The 19,938-nt window shown below is 51.9% G+C and overlaps 1 protein-coding gene across 6 annotated transcripts in view; it reads right to left on the bottom strand.

Moving 5' to 3' along the window:
• Nucleotides 1–1,629: 1,629 nt before the first annotated feature.
• ZNF862 (zinc finger protein 862) overlaps nucleotides 1,630–19,938 on the bottom strand; it is a 29,132-nt gene continuing 10,823 nt past the window's right edge. For all 6 annotated transcript variants that reach the window (XM_054494017.2, XM_054494015.2, XM_063667967.1 and 3 more), the window contains 4 exons: nucleotides 18,858–19,035; nucleotides 9,421–9,525; nucleotides 6,461–8,572; nucleotides 1,630–4,909 (listed from right to left, as the gene is read on the bottom strand). In XM_054494017.2, the coding sequence (XP_054349992.1) occupies nucleotides 4,692–4,909; nucleotides 6,461–8,572; nucleotides 9,421–9,525; nucleotides 18,858–19,035 (2,613 nt within the window). In that variant the 3' untranslated portion in view covers nucleotides 1,630–4,691. The remainder of the gene's footprint in view (nucleotides 4,910–6,460; nucleotides 8,573–9,420; nucleotides 9,526–18,857; nucleotides 19,036–19,938) is intronic.

The following is a 19,938-nucleotide window of genomic DNA, read 5'->3' as shown; positions in this document are numbered from 1 at the left end:
GAGAGCTTCAAGAGCCATACGGCCCTGGCCACCCGTGAGCACAGCCACGTGGGGGAGTGGTCCTGAAAGTGTCCTGGTGTGGCAAAGGCTTTCCACTAAGTGGACCTCAGATGGCACAGGAAGACTCTCCTGGGGATGTGGGAGGACACTGCCTAGTGGGAGAGGGGCTGCTCTTTCAGGTGTGTACACTAAACGCAGAGGCAGCCTCTCCCGGCTGCCAAGAAGCCTGTGCATGACCCAGGACCACGAAACACTTGCCAACTGTCACTACCCAGAGGCCCTGTGCCTGTCTGGAGTGTGCCCAGTGTGTCTGCGCCCCACAGCTTGTCCTGGCCCGCCAGCAGAGCCGCAGCACTGCAGGGCCCTTCTGTTGTTGTGAGTGCCAGGGCCCTTGCTGGCTGCCTGAGCAAGGCAAAAGGTTCAAAATAGGAAGTCTCTGGGCAGCTATTCCCAGGTGCAGAGGGGAGCAGCGGCCACGTGGGTGCCAGTGTGGCAGGAGCTGCAGTCAGAGGCAGCATCTCAAGAGCCCTGGGAGCAGGGGCTGGCCACGTGAAGCCCATGAGTGTCGCTGGCACGGGAAAGGGACACGAGGATCACACTGACCCAAGAGAAGGCCCACAGTGAGGAGGCCCCACCGAAGCATCCCCAGCAACGGGCTGAGGCATCCGAGGCAGCCAGCCCACTCAGAAAGGCCTGCTGACTGCACTCCGGATGTCAAGAGCACCCTTGGGAAAAAGAAAGGCCGGAGTGCAGCACCTTCTAGAGCCTCACCTCGCTTCTCTCCTTCTAGCTCCAGCCAGAGTGATGGAAGAGGCTGCGCTGGGAGCTGCCTCCCTGGGAGCCTACCCTGCCCAGCCTGAGAGTGGAGGCTACCGGCATCGCGCTTCCGCTAGTGAAATCCATCTGTCCTGAAGGGAACCCTGGGAAGGGGTCAAGGAGACCCTGTTCACCCCCACCACGGGGTCAGGTCTTCACCGCAGGGAGGCCGCACGGATTCCCAGTCGCAAACCCAAAGCCTTGCTGCCTGTGCCTCTGCTTCCGTAGTTGCTTCAATGTCTTTTTTAAAAATCACGTACACTCGAGTAAGACCGAGTCTCCTCACCAAAGAGATCTGGCTGTATCCCGAGTCTCTGAAACCTTTGCTCCAGTCCCGTGGGAGCGTGCCGTCCCAAGGATGTGGAGCTGCGAGGGCTTGCCAGAGGGATCTCAGGGGCTAGGCCTCAAGGAGCGTTGTTGAGTGACAGGTCTGATGCAGCAGCTTTCACTACTGGTGGAAATCGATGTTTTTTCCTTGAAAGTCTACCTTTCTAATTTCAGTAACCAAATTAGATCATGTATGTGAAAGCACTTTGTAAACTATGCAGTACTCCAGAAAAGACAGCCAAGCCCTTAATTATAACTCACCAAACAGCCAACTCTCATCTCTACCTGCTAACTGGCAAAAATGATTGAGCTCACTTTGAAGGACTAGAGAGGAAAGAAACTGAAAGACAAAAATCAGATAAATACACAGGCACTTCCCCTGCCCACCTCTGTTCCTGGCCCTGTCCCCTCGTGAGCGAGAGCAGAGCTCGTTCTGTCAGCTTCTCTGAGCTCCTGGTCCTCGCTTAGGGACACACAAGACACAGATGTGTTGAAATAGACTCTGCTTTATTCAGGTAGCAAAAGGTTAGGAATCAAACATGGTTTTTTAAAACCTCCTTTCATCTTTGAAAATGGAGGAGAGAACATCCCTGGGCCAGTCACAGTTAGTGTACCTGGCTAAGCAGACACCTGTATGAGGGGCCTGCCCCTCCACGCTGTTCTGATAGGTACTTAGCACCCTAGAAACTCACCCACTGCAGGAGAGAGAAGCAAGGGTCTGGAGCGCGGTCACATACTCCAAGGTATCTTCCAGGACAGGGGGCTGGGCTCCCTCACTCCCACCTGGAGTCGCTATGGCTACTGGGATCAAACTACCAGTTACATACTGGTTACTTGGAATGTCAGACCCGATGGGTATCAGTCATCAGGGAGAGGGAGGGGAAATGCCATGACATGTACATACGGATGCTGTCAAGACTACAGGCAAGGAGGAGGGTGGCGACAAGCGCTGGGACTCCAGCCAAAGCGGGAGTGCATGCTTCCACTCCCAGAGCCCTGCGGTTTTTCTTCTTGTGAGGCATAAACAGGAAGCCTCTCCAACAAGGGGGTCTCCAGCACTAGGGGCCGAAACTCAGCCAGCCTCTCCAAACAAAGCGAAGGGGCGAGCCTGGGCCAGGGGCCTCTGATAAGGACGCTCACTGTGTTTCCACGGGGTCCTGAATGAGGAAGCTCAGGAATGAGATGGCAGTCATCTTCTTCCTTCTCGGCCACTGGCTGACAAAGGGGAACGGAGCAGGCCTGCGCCCCTCGAGAAATCGGGTAGTGCAGATTCTATGACAAGCAGCATTCTCAGTGGCCCCGCTGCAAGGGGACCCCCTTTCCCACCACCTAAGGAAGGCACTGGACGGTGTCCTCGGAGCACGCTGATGCTGGTGTCCTCGGAGCACGCTGATGCTGACGTGGAGAGGGTGAGGTGCTTCCCCTGACTTCCACCTCAGCTCCAGAACTGCTCCCACAGAGACCCACTCACGGCTGCTCACAGGATGGCCTCCTGCTCTGAGGGATTCTTCAAGGATGAAGAGGCCCCAGGAAGCGTGTGTGCTGGAACACGCTTGGGAATCCCTGTGGGTAGGGCAGAGGCTACAGCCCCACCTAAAAAAGCCTTTCTCCCTCCCCTTCCACCAGTTCACATCCACAGTGCCTGACCTGGGCAAGTTCCTGAACGCCCATGGAGACGGTGATGGGGAGAAGGAGGCCTGTGCATGTCTTAGCCACGCGGATAGTAACACCTCCCAGAGCTCCCACACCACAGGCCTGTGGGGTCCCTCTGACCGCCAGACCCACAGGGCTGGGAGACATTTCCACAGGTCAAAGGCAGAAAGCAAGAAAGGAATTCCTGACTAGAACTGAAAATGACAGGAAAGCAACAGTGCTAAGGCTAAGTGCTGGGGTGGGGATGAAAGGGCATGTGGAGTACTAGGGCACCTGCAGTACTGGGGAGGGGCTCGGACCCCAGCATCTACCCTGGGAATGGGAAGGGTACTCAGACAGCAGCTTCTACCCTGGGAATAGGAAGGGTACTCAGGTACTCAGATGCCAGCATCTACCCTGGGAATGGGAAGCAGCAGACTATGGAGAAAGGGCCCACCCACAGGGGCCTGCGGCACAGCACAGGACCTGCCTAAGCCAGGCAGCGAGCAAGCTGGGATGGATGGCGCCCACTTCCTGCCTGTTTAAAACAAGTGTCAGGCAGGGCAGAGAAACCCTGCCCTCTGACTTTCCTTATTTCTTGCCCATGGTTAAGGAAGTCAGAACCTAGACAAAATCATCCCCCTCCTGATAAGCGGCCTCCTGAGCCTGCCAAGACGGAGCTGCCCCTGGAAGGAAAAGTGCTTCACTTTAGGTGGAAGGAAGATGGACGAGGAGGGTGTGAACCTAGCAGTGCCGGAAGCCCCTCTGTGCCTCTAGGGCGGTGGTTCTGTGGTTCTGAAGCTGGAGCAGGCCCAAAGTCCCTGGAGGAGCTTGTTCAAAGCCCTTGTCACTGAGCCCCCATTCGGGGATGTGTCAGTGGGCCCTGGAGATCCTGGTGCAGAGTCCCCAGGGCAGCTCGGAGAAGAGTGGACTAGCCTGTCGTGTAGATGGTGCATTCAGAGAGCAACTCCTACAGCAAGGACTTTGGAGACAAATTCCTACCTGTCCCACTAAGGACAAGAATGGGGCGGAAGGCAGCTAAGTCCACACTGCAGCCAGAGGTCTTTCGGGGAGCTCGAGGCTCTCATTCTCTAATCCTAGGGCAGATGGGGAGTCAGCAGGCACTTGGATTCTCTGCTGCCACTTCATGGAGAGGGAAACTGAGGCACAAAGAGGAAGGGATTAATCAGATCACTGCCTGCAGCAGAGCTGGGGCTGCATACCAAGCCTCCCAGCTCCAACTTGGTCCCCTCCTCTCCTGAGGAAACCAGGCCGGGCATGCTGCGGGTCAAACGCGGCTCGGCTCTGCGGGAAGCACCAGACCCCCTGCCAGAAGAGCCCAGCTCCACCATGTGGAGCTGCAGGAAGAGAACTTTCTTGGGTGCTCTGTGCAAAGGGCTTGTGATTGTTTCGCCCTAAAGGAAGCCCTGGGAAGAGGTAGAGTTCCGCACGAGACTGAGGCCTCACTGCTTCTGCTGCGGGAGCCAGGGTAGAAGTCCCAGAACAATGCCTCTGGGGGCTCTTGCAGAGCAAGGGCAGCCTCCCCGTCTAACAAAGTGGCCTTTCCCATTCCCACTTAGGCTGTGGGCAGCCTCCCTGGAACATTCCCCAGGATGTCCAACAGTCTCCCCCACCAGGACACTCCTCTTGCCACCAGAACTCAGGGGCTGAAACCTTTCACGATGGGGTTATTTTCTGGAGCACCTTAAAAATGAACTTGAGATATAGAACCTTCTGGCACATTTGTGTGCTGTGAGCCATGGCTGTGCTGAGTGGGGCCTCAGGAAACAGGTCATGCACCTCCTAATACCCCTGCTGCTCCAGGACGCCACTGCCCACTTCCTGGTGCTTAGAGACCATCGCCACCAGCAGAAGATCCTAGGGCAGCCTAGAATCTGCAGAGCCTGTCCCAGTGATCACAGAGGTGTCTCCAAGGCAGTCCCAAGGACTCCCTGTTCCTCAGGACATCCCGGGGCCTCCTGGCTGGTGTGGGGGTACAGGAGTCTCTCGGGAGGCTCCATGATGCAGTCCTTTAGAACCTCCACTGCTTCCCTGGAGGGCAGGATGGGTGGCTTCTGGATCCCGGACTCCTCCACATAGAGGGCTCCCATCTCCTCCTTCCTGAGCCTGGCACCTGTGAGGGAGAAAGGAGAAGACAATTAGACTGACTGACAGTGACTGCCTTCCACATCCAACTTTGCCCAGGGGCTGTTTGGTGAGGAAAGCTTGGCAGAACAGACTGAAGTCAGGACCATGACTGCTCTTTGCAGCCCTCATCTGTTCCTACTCTGTTCATTCTTTTATCCTAAGATAGGGGATCTCAACTGGGGGCGATCTTGTCCCCCAGGGGCCATTTGCCAATGTCTGGAGATGATTTTGTCACAAATGGGGGGTGTGCTGCTGGTATCCAGTGGGTATCTAATAGGTAGAGGCCATGGATGCTGCTCAAGTTCCCACAGTGAACAGGAAGGGCCCCCAACCAAGATTACCCAGCCCCAGCGTCAACAGTGCCGAGGCTGAGAGCCCTGCCTGGAAGGAGGCATCGGTGCGTAGTTCGGTAGTTTGGACCAATCTATGCTGGTCCCATTGTCCCTGTGGAAAGAGTAACTTGTACCAGGGCACACGTGACATCATTTTTTTCTCCTTAGCACCCACAGGGCTGGACACAGAGCAACTCACCCAGCCCTCTCTCGGCTTTCCCTTTCTCTTGTCAGTGAGGGGTCTCTCTTCTTCTCCCCACTTGCCCTACTGTGGCAGGGCCACCCTGCTTCCTACAGAGCCTCTGTCAGCCATGAGACCCAGTCCCGTTTCTGGTGAGCACAGACTCAGAGGTGAAAACTGGGAGCAGCAACAGCTGGAAGGAGACCAGCTAGAGACGCCAAGAGAGACAGCACTGCTCCATCCTTGTCAAGTGGCTGCGAGTGGTCTGGAGAACCCCAACAACGGGCATATTTTCTTTGGTTTTCAGTGACTACTTGAAGAGAGAAAATTTCCTGTGTGTGGCTTTCAGTAACTTGCCCTCCCTTCTAATACAGCTTCCCCCTCAAGCAAGTTCCCGACCCCAGCCCTCCAGTCCAGAGAGGCTGTTTCTGTTCTCCCCTGCCCCATGAGATTCCTGCCTGAAAGCCCCACCATCTCCTCCGCATCTCACCTCCTCCACAGCCACGTGGACCTCTTCCCTCTTGAAAATTCCTGCACAGTCCAGAGTCTATACAGCCCCACTTAGAATGTGATGGTGCTGCCTGGGGCTGGTCAGCCCTCTCCTTACTCCCAGCAGTAGTCTTGACCTTTAACTAGTACCATTGGCACCACCTGCCAGGCATTGTCCTGAGTGCTTTACACACACAACTCATTCAGCAGGTGAGAAACCAAGGCATCAAAGGATAGACTTGCCCAAGGCCACACAGCCAGTTGGGGGCAGAGCCAGTACAGCACTGTCACCAGGGCAGACAGCCTCTAGAAATGCACGCTCTCTGCACTAAGCCCTGCTGCCTAGAGCACATGTGCGTCATCTCCCTGGCAGGGGCACAAGCTCCTGGAGGGTGGGCATCACGCATCGAGTACCCACTGGCCTAGCAAATGGGTGGGTGCATGAGAGAAGCGCCACAGGCACCTGCAGTCCTGTCTTGTTGGCCTCTGGCTCAGCATGAGGCTGCCTTGGGGGAGCTCTGCCACGTGTACTTACTTGCAGAGGAGCGGGCTGGTACCTGGGCACAGGCGTAGACATGGCTGAAACGCCGGCCTGAGGAGGTCAGGTACCAGTGCTGGATGGCGGGCTGGGGGTCGTACTCCGTGACGGCCACGCCGTTCACAGCTGTCATCATGAGCATGTTGAGCACCTCGTTGGAGAGCTTGGTCCTCTCATCAGTCCTGATCCGGTTCATGGCCTTGAACCCCCGCTCACAGCAGGAGGTGGAGATGGGCACACAGACCACCACGGCCATGAGCTTGCTCAGCAGGGGGAAGCGGCAGTGCTGGGCCAGGGCGTTTTTGCAGAGCATGGAGAACGGGAGGTGCTGGGCGATGGCTTTCAGGCCCAGCCACTCCTCCAGCAGAGCTTCCTCACTGTATCCTGTTGGGAGGGAGCACTTGAAATACCTGGCCAGGGTGAGAATGTCATCATTCCCAAAACTGGCAAGTTCGATCCCACTCGGCCAGGCTATGGTGTCAAACACCTCCATGTTCTTGAGCTGTGGGGGTCGGTCTGCGTCAAACCTCTGCTGGAGGTACTCAATCCCCGTCAGGACCGTCCTCTCCCTATCCGCCTGGAACCGCTGTTCCGCTACCTCCAGTTTGTCCAGGCAGATGCCGTGGAGCCGCCCATCCTTGAAGCTGGCGTTGAATTCTTCCTCTTTGGGCCCCGCCTGGTGACGGAGGCTCTCCAGTGCCACGTAGGCCCGGCCCAGCGTGGCGTTCACCTCTGTAATCAGCACGATCTCCTTCTGGCACACCTCGGACAGAGGCCTGTAGATGCTCAGGAAGTCCAACAGGAAGTGGCAGAACTTGACAAAGTGGAAGCCGCGCATGAGCTTCAGCATCCCCTTGGCCCGGTGCCCAATCTGGCCCCCAGCCTCTGCCACGCTCTGGAGGTGCCTGGCCAGGGCGGGCCAGCTCGCGAGCAGCGCGTGCAGCGTGCGCCTCCTGCTGGCCACCCAGCGGACCGCATTCAGGTCCTTCAGGCGGATGATCTCCTGCTCCAGAGGCGCTGCACCTTCCTGCAGCTCGTTCAGCCTCTTGTTTGAGGACTGATAAAACTTGAAGACGGTGCGGATGTGCCGGTCACACTTCTTCACCAGATCGATGCTCCCGCAGGCGTCCACCACAGCCAGGTGCAGCCGGTGGGCCACGCAGTGGACAGGCAGCAGCTGCGGGATGACTTCTTGGAACTTTTCCACAAGGCCTCCTCTGCAGCTCAACATGTCTGAGCCATCCGTCCCCAGCCCCACCACCCAGCCAGGCTTCCGGAAGGGGATGTCCAGCTCATCCAGGGCAGAAACGATGGTCTCGAAGTACCCATCTGCTGTCTCACTGTAGAGAGGGGCCAGAGTGATGTAGGACTCTTTCACCTCCATCTGCTTGAAGTAGCGGATGTAAATCCCCACGCAGGCCTGCTCGGAGGCGTCGGTGGAGCTGTCCAGCAGCACGCTCACACAGGGCGAGTTCCGCACGTCCTCCAGGATCTCCCTCTTCAGGGTCTCCGAGATGTACTTGATGAACTGAGTGCACGCCGTGCGATTGCGGTACTTGCCTAGTATCATGGTCCCGGTGCTTTGGAGGAGCTGCAGGATCTTCTCAAAGTCATTCAGGGGCCTTGAGTGGTATGCGATGGAGTAGGCGGCATTGAAAAAGTGCTCCATGTTGGCCATGAGGTCGCTGGAGATCTCTGGAACGAGGGCAGTGTGAGGGGTGTCTTCCTTGATTTCAACCGTGTTGACACAGAGCCTGTGCGCTTTGCTGACTTCATGGTATTTTAAAGTCTCCACTTTAAAAGGCCCCGTGTAACCTCTGACTAACCGAGATGATTTGTCGTGGAGATTAGGTCTTTCTTTGCAGGCTGAGCAGAAGAGTTTGGTCTCTTTGGGGTCAATTACTAACCATGGGAACTGCCCAAACCATGACCTCTGAATGGAACGGGGCCTGTATGTCCTCTTGATTCTCCTAGGTCCATCTCCTTCCTCACAAATGCTCGAACTGCAGCAGGAGGCATGGGCCTCCATGGGAGAGGCTGGAAGCAACGCGGAGTCTGCAGCCGAGGCCTGTGTGTCCGCCTCTCTCACTGCCACCATCTTCTTGTTCCCTTTGGAGAAAATTAAATCATGCTTGGTTCTGCTACCCAGAACTCTGCCGTCTTCTATCAGCTAAGACACCCCCAAATTTAATAAGTATCCCTTAAGCAAGGCAGAGAAGATGAATGCAATCCTTCTTTCTAGAGATCATTAGTGGCATCCACTTAAACCCTCACCCATTCTTATCTGTGGAAGTTAATCTGGCTCCCCCAGAGTTGTTGCTAATCCTTGTGGGTTCTTTCACCAGCGCCCCAACCACCCTATCCACACAGCTACCCTGGGATCATGTGACACCAGATACCAATAAGTTCAATTAACTCCCTTGGCCACAGAGACTGCTGGGTAAGCAGGTGGCTTTCACTTTCGTGTGAGGCTCCACAATAGAATATGTTAAACACCTGCCAAGTCTTCTACGAGCCTCAGAAAGAAGTAAGTGTAGCAGCTACAAGCCAAGAAATTACTGATTGAGATACGCAAGACAACGAATTCTCACAAACCAATGGTGCTGTCACCGAGCACTGGCGAAGGAGGGAGAAGGGATGAGAGGCTCACAGATGTCTGGGTCCCCTGGCTCCTCGAGACCAGTGTCCCCACGTACCTGCTCCCACCAGCTCTGCCACAGCCTCCATCAGCACTTCTGCTTACAAAAGGACCTGTTTTTTCCCAGTTTCCCAGACTACTCTACACTCTGTGGACAGGGTTAGTTGCTTATTCATCTTGTCTACCCAGGGCCTCCTGCCAGGCTTGGTGCCCAATCGGCCCCCATCTGATGAGCACGGCTGAGCTCATGCTGTCTGACTCACCATAGCCGCCTGGGCCCTGGCACGTGTCCTTCAGAATGCTGTAGGTTTAGACTCACCTGGAGGACGACTTTTCCCCCACTTTGGCCCATTTGGGTCCCTGATCCAGGGTGCAGCCCTCCGCTCCAGTTTGGAGATCAAGTCTGGCTTGGCAGCAGCAGGTCCTGTTGTAAGGATGAAGAATCATGCTGATGTCACTGCTGTGGCCAAATCGAGTAGCCCCCTCAAGCTAGACCCGGTTCCTGAAGTACACAGAGGTGTCTCTGGGTTCTGTCCTTATAAAGTCTAGTCGGCCAGGGGCAGGCTGAGCGCAAACCCAGAGTGCCAAAGAGGCAGTAAGGGGAGGGGTACCCCTCAGCTAGGATAGGACTTCCTCAGATCCATGGGCCAGCCATACACACCAGATGGGGAAGGGTGGAAACAGGAAGAAACATAGGGACTAAGCAGGAGAGGGAGGCAGGGGACAGCAGCCACATGACAAGTGGAAGGTGCCACCCACAGCTGGCCCACGCACGTGCCCCTCTGCCCCCACAGCTGGCCCACGCACGTGCCCCTCTGCCCCCACAGCTGGCCCACGCACGTGCCCCTCTGCCCCCACAGCTGGCCCACGCACGTGCCCCTCTGCCCCCACAGCTGGCCCACCACGCACGTGCCCCTCTGCCCCCACAGCTGGCCCACGCACGTGCCCCTCTGCCCCCACAGCTGGCCCACGCACGTGCCCCTCTGCCCCCACAGCTGGCCCACGCACGTGCCCCTCTGCCCCCACAGCTGGCCCACGCACGTGCCCCTCTGCCCCCACAGCTGGCCCACGCACGTGCCCCTCTGCCCCCACAGCTGGCCCACGCATGTGCCCCTCTGCCCCCACAGCTGGCCCACGCATGTGCCCCTCTGCCCCCACAGCTGGCCCACGCATGTGCCCCTCTGCCCCCACAGCTGGCCCACGCATGTGCCCCTCTGCCCCCACAGCTGGCCTTTGTGAAGGTGACCAACTACATGGGTTTTTGAAAGGGGCACTTGGAGGGCCCCCTGAAATACCTACCACCTGCAATGGAGCCTGAAATCTGACTAAAGGGGATTTGTGTCTTTGGATTAAGCACTGCCCTTTACTTAAAATAGGAATATTGTTCAGGGGTATGCAAATAAACCATTTCCTCTATTGAAAATAAACTCCATCACTATCTACATCATGCTTTTGTGTGTGTCTATGTGAATGCGTGCCTAAACTGTCTGTGGAGGGCCACACAAGCAACTGGGCCTGTGGGTGCTCCTGGGGAGGAACTGAAGGACAAGGGAAAAGGGAGATAGGTTTCCACTATTCATCTTTGGATCACTTGACTATACTTATATATATAATGATACATATATGTGTGTGTCAATATCTACATATTTACTACTAATAAAAATATAAATAAGTAAATTACTAAAGTGTGTTAGATTGAACATATATCCTTCTTAAAATATCTCTAAAATGAGGGCAAAGGAATAAAAATAACAAAATGAGGTATAAGCCCAAGATAAATTGGATTAGGAATGCAAATCCATTTTTGGAAGGAAAGGAGACAAAAGAAAGAGAAACAAACAGAGCTGAACACCAAATGCCTGCAGAGGGGTTAACAAGGAGAAGCAAGCTGGTTGGTACCAGAGAATCCCAGAAAGATTCAGAAACTGCAGGCAACAGGTATGGGAGAACGTGGTGGGTGGGGAATGGGTGGGAGCAGCGGACTGGCTCAAATCTGACAGAGATCTGATCAATCCCAGGTCCTCACCTATTCCAGGAAACCAGGAAACACCACCACCACCACACCCCGGAGGAGAAGAGAGGTTCGGTCTACAGAAAAACTTATCCAGAAAGGCTCCAGACCCCAGATACCACGTACACAGAAAGGTGAAGGGGTGGTGCAGTACTGAAAGCAGGGAGATCAAGTCATGTCTATGGACCAAGGGGTGCACCGCTCAACTCCAAGAATGCTGGCTGGGCTTATCATACCCTCCAAACAGGAGACGGGAAGCGTTTTCTTTGGAAAAATGGAATTGCCCTTCCCTCTCCCCTCAAAAGATCTATGGACACTGACTTTTGTGGGTCCTGCAGTAAGACATCTGGGTTTACAGCTGGTCACCCTACAGTGAAAAGTGAAACCTACTCCTGATGCTTCCCAGCCATGCACAGGTCTGCAGCCATGCACAGGGCTTCCAGTCCGTTTCTAAGGCTTACTCGTACACAGGAATGAACCTAGAGATAATTATTTAAGAAAAGCCTCTAACATGAAAGAGAGAAACCAAAACAAGTAGGAAAAGATTTGGAAAAACTTGAAATATAGCAGGAAGCAAAACAAAACTTCAAAATAATGAGAATTAATATTCCCAGAGAGAAAACTCATGATAGCCATTCATGAAAGAAGAAATAAGAGTGTTTAGCAACTAAAAAACCCAATAGAATAAAAAAAATAGCATTGTTAGAAAATAAAATGGAAGAAATGTCCAAGAAAGTAGCATAAAAAAGATAAAAGCAGAAAATAGGAGAAAAAGAAACAAACAGAAAACCAGAGACTCAATCCAGGAAGTCCAATATCAAACTAATAGGAAGGAGTTTCTGGAAGAAAGAAAAGAGAAAATAGGAAGAAATCATACAAGAAAATTTTCCCAAACAGGGAAAGACCAGTTTCCACATGGAAGGGAAACACCAGATACCCAAAACAAAAGATTAAAAACACACTTTATATAAAACATCAAGGCATGTCATTAAAATTTTGAGAAAATTGAAATCAATTTCAAAAGCTTTCAGAGCAGAACAAATGTGCCATGTTGAAAGATTCTGCAATAAGAAGGCACTAGACCTCCCAACAGCACCAGTAAAACTTAAAAGGGCAATGCTTCCAAAATGCTGAGGAAAAGCATTTCCAACCTAGAATCCTATATGCCCAAACAAGTTATCACTGAATCGTGAGCGAAGAATATGATGTTTTTAGACTGGATGCGTCACAGAAAGAAGGCGTCCCCTGCACCCTTCCTTAGGAAGCCACTGGAAGATGTGCACTAAGAAGATGAAGACGTCAACCACAAAAGAAGAGATAGACTCGGGAAATGGGGGAGAGACAAAGGCACATCTCAGGCCACAGGTGTGCCGCAGGCCTGACGTCTGCCTGGGTCAGACAGAGCACGGGAGGAGAAGGCCCTGGGAGAGAAGTCTCCAGAGAAAGAAAGAAATGGACAGACCACAGGATGTCCCGTCACGTGGAAAAGACTCTTCGGAGGAGTTTTATAATTCCACTGGAGAGTCTGAGAAGACCTGATGAGGGTAAAGAAAGAGAGAAAAATAAAAAAGAAGAAAAAATTTTCCAATTTGAGGGGGAAGAGTCCAACAATGAAGGAAACACCATCACAATACACCACCTTGTTCAGCAGTAAATCACACATAATCATAACTGGGCAAATAATTTATACCAATGTAACCAACAAAGTGTGATGTACCTGTTCTGAGAGGATGGAGGGAAGAGAAGCGGGGGCCCAGGTGATGTAACAGGGCCGTATCTCCATCTTCCACAGTAGGAATCAATAGAGAATATCTAAAATCAATAAATCAGGAATACAATAAACATAAGCCACAGGATATTAAAGTGTGATTCCGGCTGCCTGCTCTGGCTGAAAGCCCCCCAAAGCAGGAGCCAGCTCTTCCACATTCCAAAGCCAGACACGGACACATGACCTGGAAAGAGAATGGCTGAGGGCCGGGGGCTGTGGCTCCAGCCCGCGACCATCGAGAGGAGTCACAGAGCTGAGACTGAAGGAGCCAGGAAGTTGGGCACCAGGGATGTTTCTGGAAAGCATTGTCAAGGGTATTGTGAGCCTCTCTGACTATAGGGAGTGGTGGGTGCACCCTTTCCCTTAACCTGACCTGTATCTCTGGGAGCTGTGAATGGCCACGAGTCCAGCCCTGGATAAGACTAAGGTAGCAATGGGGTGCCTTGGAGGTGGCCATGTCGAGAAAGGCCTACAATCCCAGGTCTGGGAGAGCACAGGGTCTGGAAGTGCTTCTATGGTTCAGATGTGGGCCACATGGGGAATGAGAAGAGGCCTGGCGTTGTCTGTGGGGCCTGCCCGTGACGGCTGACTACCGATGTGATACTCCCCTGTGAAGGCGCCTATATAGACAGGCTGCCAGGGCAGACATTCACCCATGTCCAGGCAACTGTAAGTGAGAGGGTCTCAGTGCCTGTCAGGGGTATTGCAGAACCCACAAACACCCAAAGAAGAGAACCAGCTTTAAAGGACTACAGCTCTAAGTAGCTGGTGTCAGATTACATGTCAAATGAAACCTTTCTTATACCTCTCCTACCCACCAACACCATTCCCACTGAAGATGAGTCAGAAATTCTGAAACCAGCAGGGGGTGGGAGAAGAGGAGCCCCTTTCTTCCTATGGCATGGGTCCAGATTCTACAGCCACAGCAGGTTGAGGTGGGAAAGGCAAGAATTGAGTGTTAAATGAAGTCCAGATTTTCTACTACTACACAGAGACGGGGCTTTTGTTTCCTAAATTTTCCTTTTGGTAAATCCCTGATATAATTTCAAATTTACAGAAAAGATTGAATAACACAAGGAACTCCAATCATTGACATTTTGCCCCATGTGTTCCAGCATGCTTGTGAGCTCACAGGCACGCTCTCCTGCTGGGTCTGTACATACAGCTACAATATGTTTCTGAACCATTTGAGAGTAAATTGTTTGCATGCCCCTTTATTCCTAAATACTTCATGTGTATTACCCAACAAAAAAGGACCCTTTCATAGGTAGTAGGTGGGATTCGAACATGGGCTCCAGGGCCCTCACCCTGGCCTAACCTCCTCCCCTTGAGGTGAGGGGACTCTGAACAGGATGTGAGGTCACACTGTCATCATGTTACCTTGCACAGCAAAGGGAGATTAGCCGGTGGAGCCGACCTAATTACACAGCTCTTTAAAAGCTGGTGCTGTTCTCAGCTGGCAGCAGCCCAGGAAGTCAGAGCTTCAAGGCACATGACGATTCCACACACTGCTGCCTGCCTGAGCACGGAGGGGGCCACAGGGAAGCACCCGAGAGCAGCTCCTGGGCTGAAAGTGCTCCCCGCTGACAGGCAGCAGGAGAACTGCAAGGAGCTAGATTCTGGCAACAGCATAAGTGAGCTCAGAGCCTCCAGACAGGAGCCTGCCTGGCCGGCCCCTTGGTTTGGGCTAAGACCCTAAGCAGAGAACCTGATCAGGCCCACCTGGACTCCCGACCTGCAGAGTTGTGAGATAATACATGAGTCTGCAGTCATTTGAAATGGGGCAGCAGAAAGCAAAGGTGTCTTACACAATCAGAGTTATAATGATCAAAACCAGGAAACTCAACACTGATATCATACTATTATCTAATCTAAGTTCATACTAAATTTCTTCACTTGTCCCCACAATGTCTCTATAGCCCAGCATCTGTCCTAGCATCATGCACTCAAGTTGTCACACCTCTTCAGTCTCCTTTAATTAAGGTAGTTTGCCAGCCTTTCTCTGTCTTTTTGATCAGGACACTTTTGAAGAGTTTTGTACCAGGCATTGAGCTCACTGAAATTAGAACAGGAAGATTTTATGTTATTTGAGTGTGACAAGAAAAAGTTCCAGGCCCTGCCTAGATTTAACCCAGAGGGTGAGAAAGAAAAGGTCCCCAGAGCTGACATGCTCAGCAGTGAGCAGGAGGATGCAACTGTTTTATGAGCGTGTCCTGCGGGAGTCCGTCCCTCCTAAGATAATGTCCACATATATTATTTAGAAATAATGCGGCAAATTCTGGAAGAAACAGCTACAAGATTCTGGGGAACAGGACTTTGTAAAAGAGAAAGGTGGGACAGGGGACTGTCATTTTTCTTTTTTTTTTTTTTGAGATGGAGTCTGGCTCTGTCGCCCAGGCTGGAGTACAGTGGCACGATCTTGGCTCACTGCAACCTCCACCTCCCGGGTTCAAGCGATTCTCCAGCCTCAGCCTCCCGAGTAGCTGGAACTAAGGGCGCGCACCACTACGCCCGGCTAATTTTTGTATTTTTCGTAGAGACGGGGTCTTGCCATGTTGGCCAGGCTGGTCTCGAACTCCCAACCTCAGGTGATCCACCTGCCTCAGTCTCCCAAAGTGCTGGAATTACAGGCGTGAGCCACTGCACCCGGCAGAAATATTTTTAAAGAATAATTGAAAACAAACAGGGATCAAATGTTCCCAAATCTGTTTGCCTCCGTTTATATTCCCTTTGGGGACTGTCCACCTTTGACTGCCGCTGGTGCCACCACCCTGGCCCAGGAATACCATACCCTGATGGTACCTCTCTGAAGCTGCAGCCTACATCTTATCAAAACCTCTTCTTTTTGTTCCTTTCCAAACAAATGAAACAGGGGAATTTTCAGCGTTTTCTATGACTTAGTAATGGAAAAAGAACAAGGGCACAAAACTGTGGCGAGTGCGTGCACACACCCACAAACACCCACATTCCATAACAGTCCATAACAATGGTTTGGCCTACAAAGGACTCCTCATCCTTCCAGGCTAACTTCACCAAGGGCCAGCAGGCCCTATCCCATGAATCCATTCTACAAAAGCCACTCTAGCCAGGTGCAGTGCGTGTGCCTGTAATCCCAGATACTCAGGAGATGGAGGCAGGAGGATCGCCTGGGCCCAGGAGTTTCAGTCCTGACTGGACAATATAGAGAGACCCTATCTCAAACAAACAAATAAATAAATAGATGCCACTCTAGCCCCTCACCTTGGCTCTTCTCTCTCTAGCTCCTGGCTGCCCCCACTTGGAGGCCATCAACGCATGCCCTGCCGTGGAGAAGCTGGCTTCCCAGACACCACCTGGGGGACTTGAACTCCCCTGCTCATCTTCTTTAGGGCCCTCCCACTCAGTGTTGGTTTCCATGAGTGACACAGCACCTTCCCCCAGCTCTGTAAGGCCTGGCTGTAGTTACCGACTTCTCCTGTGGACAAGAAACTGCCCACCTGCAGTGAGTGGCCACTCAGCATACGATGACACCTTTACAAATAAAAGCAAGGGCTACCCACATAGTCCCTATGTTGGCCTATTTCTGTTAATGACAAATATTAGTTTCTTAACAGTGGGATGTAATTGAGATTTCTGGCTGCTTTTTGGGAAGAAGCAACAGACTTCATCAGATATGGCAAGCCAGGTGCAGTGGCTCACGCCATAATCCAACACTTTGGGGGGCTGAGTCAGCAGGATCACTTGAGTCCAGCAGTTTGAGACCAGCCTGGGCAGCAAAGTGAGACCCCATCTCTACAAAAAAAGTTAAAAATTAGCCAGGTGTTGTGGCATGCGCCTGTAGTCCCAGCTACTTGGGAGGCTAAGGCAGGAGGATTGCTTGAGCCCCGGAGTTCAAGGTTACAGTGAGCTATGATGGCACCACTGCACTCCAGCCTGGGCAACAGAGTGACAGCCTGTCTCACACACACACACACACACAAACAAAACTGAGTTCACCCCAAGAAGAAGTTTTGTGCTCTATTTACAAATAAATAATTAAAAGATAATGCAAAATAATATTTGGTTTTCAACTCTTAAAGCATTTGTTATGGAGGGTAAAGTGTGGGAAATAGAAAAAAAACAAGCCAAAGTAAAAATAATAACAATTAGAGAATCTCCACTATGTTTTAACACTACTTTATATCCCAATTTAATACTATTATATATTACTTTTAAACATACAAATAGCTTATGTCAGGCCCTGCCCATAGTCTCCAGGCTCCTTAAGATGCCTCTATATCTCAAACATGAAGAACTGTTTAAATTCGGGGATAGTTAAAGGATAACCAGAGACCCAATTAAAGTAACTGAAAGGAATCACACACATGCAACTCCGTTTCTAGACTCCCACACTTGTCTCAATTTCACGGACAACCGGAGAGGCCAGGCCCATCCCCTAGAAAGCCTTTCTGATTCCTGCCTCTGACCCTCAAGGAGAATGAGTTCCCTTCCCTCTGATTACATTTTTTGTTCATCCAAATAAAACTTAAAGACCTTAGTTAGCTGAGATTTCCCTACTGCCTAATTTAGGTAAATGAAAAAGAAACTGATAAAATGTTTAGATCATGCTCTGTCAAAACACAAAACGCGAGGAAACAGGCACAGGCTAAACAATCCTGGCCAGCCCTCCCTGCACTGCCACAGAAGCTGCCCTGGGCTGGCAACACCATCGCCTGGTACCTTCACAATCGCCTGGGGGCTTCACAGTGAAACTGAGTTGCTAGTGCCAATTACATTAAAGGAAAACCCAACTTTTTGTAGAGGGTATGCATTTTTAAGACAAGTGTGAATTTTGCCCTCACTCTCACTGCTCTTCAGCACAGCAGGGGCAGTGATACTCTGAAGGGATACACCTAACCTAGAGCATGACGACGAAACCTCTGTCACCACAAAATAAATAATTTAAGTCACTTCTGAATGTTTGGGAAGCCATTTAAAAGTTATGAACAATGACAAAAACATGTTGGCCAGGTGTGCTGGCTCATACCTGTAATCCTAGCACTTTGAGAGGCCAAGGCAGGTGGATCAACTGAGGTCAGGAGTTCAAGACCAGCCTCGCCAATGTGGTGAAACCCCGTGTCTACTAAAAAAACAAAAATTAGCCTGGGAGGCAGAGGTTGCAGTGAACCAAGATCACGCCACCGCACTCCAGCTTGGGCGACAGAGCGAGACTCTGTCTCCAACAAAAAAAGTTGTCTTTCCATCTTGATGCTTCATAAGAACCTTGCTAATCTGCCAGAAAGAGGCAAAGAGAAGATAAAACAGCAGATGCAGGAGAGGAGAGCACCATCCTGACGAGTAAGAGGCACTGCCCTCTTCCTAATCTGCCAAGGTCCAAACCCCATGACTCCCGTGCTGAAGGCTGCCAGCCCTTGCCGGCGCCTGGCCAGGATGCAGGAGCCTTAGCCCTGGGCTGCATAGATAGGGGTGGCTCTGCCAGGCCGTCCCCTCCATCATGGCTCAATGCCCTTCCTCCTTCTGATCCACCTGGTTTTGAACTCAATTAAAACATTTCCTACTCTATAAAGGCTTCCTGATTCCTCCCGCCAATGCCCAGGAAATCAAATCCCTCTTCTTCAGTAGCCCCGGGTACTCTTCTGGAAGCTCTTTTATGGGAGACTGTATTATTTTATAGTTTCTTATTAAAATGTCTGTCTCTCCCACAAATGTGCTAGGCCCTTGAAAGCAGAGACCATGGATCAGCTGTGTTCATCTGGCACATAGTAGGTACTCCAAAATGTCTGGTGGGGGACGAATGGATGAACAGATGGGTGGATGAGAAGGTGATAAAGCACAGTTACCCCAAGCAGGGGAGTTCTGAGGTGCAAAAGACAGGATCAGTCTCTGCCTACACACAGGGAGGGGGCAGGAATGGGAAGATAACCACAAGCCACAGCTCCCCTTGTGGGCTTCCCAAGTCAAATGAGGGTGGCCAATAAGAGGCTCGGTGCGTCTTTACCCAAGGATGCCAACAGCTCGTAGTTCATCCGCATCACGTCTCTGTACAGCTCCTTCTGCCACTTGTCTAGCATGCCCCACTCCTCCCGGGTGAAATACACTGCCACATCCTCGAACACCACCGGCAGCTCCTCAAACACCACAGGAACCTCCTCCGACAGCCCCTCTGCAGAAGGGTCCTGGAACAAAGAGCAGTGGCCACTCAGCACCGCCTGCCGAGCCAGATTCCCACGCGACACTTCTGGGGCCTTTGGAAGCCCTATTTCTCCTGGGAAGCTCACCAAGAGGCCCAGATGCACTCAGAGGAATTAATTTATCCATTGAAAGTCAAAGAATCAAATTCAGGAGGCCAGAATTAGTAGGTAAAAACCAAGTGAGATTCAGTCAGATCCTAGGATCTCCTGGGCGGAAATGAAAGCGTGTGGAAAGAACAGGCAGCTGGGCAGAGCCTCTCACTGCATGCTGTCCTCAGAGTCCTGAGAGCTGCCTCCTGGTCACCTACAACTAAAAGGTGACCGTGTGCCTCTAGGAGCACCTGCTAAGATTTCCCAATGGGATGGGAACAAAGAGGTGGTCAAAAAAGCTAAAGATGCTTACGACCGGTGACTGGTTTACACATGCCTCACTGCTGAATTCAGATGATAAAAGGTTAGATCGGTTCATTAGCTTCTAATACTAAAAAATATCAGGAAGAGGAAAAGAAACAAGCTATGCTGTTTTTCTGGATTTTGGAAAAATGAGAGTTTACGAAGTTGAACTGGATTCCTTATGATGTCAGCTCTAGGAGGAACCTCCGAGCTATTCTCACCAGACTCCTGGAGGGGAGTTAAAAATGATTTGTTGTAAAATTCTACTTCTATGCAATAGGAGAGAAATGCGGAAGCTTCCAATGAACGTAGTTTCCTTACAGGACAACGTTCCAAAGCATTCGGTAACTACAAAGGAAACCTAAGGTGGGCGCTAGAGTACTTTAGCGCCCACCAGTGCTGCGGGGAGTGGAAGGAAAGCATGGACTGGCAGCTCAGGACTCTGGGCAGATTCTGGCACTGATTACAAGAGCTCTAGGACCCCGGACATGTCAC

Source organism: Pongo pygmaeus, chromosome 6 (assembly GCF_028885625.2).
Source record: "Pongo pygmaeus isolate AG05252 chromosome 6, NHGRI_mPonPyg2-v2.0_pri, whole genome shotgun sequence".
In the NCBI taxonomy this organism is placed as follows: domain Eukaryota; kingdom Metazoa; phylum Chordata; class Mammalia; order Primates; family Hominidae; genus Pongo; species Pongo pygmaeus.
Note: the sequence above shows the minus strand (reverse complement) of the source record. Positions and strands in the feature narration are given on the sequence as shown.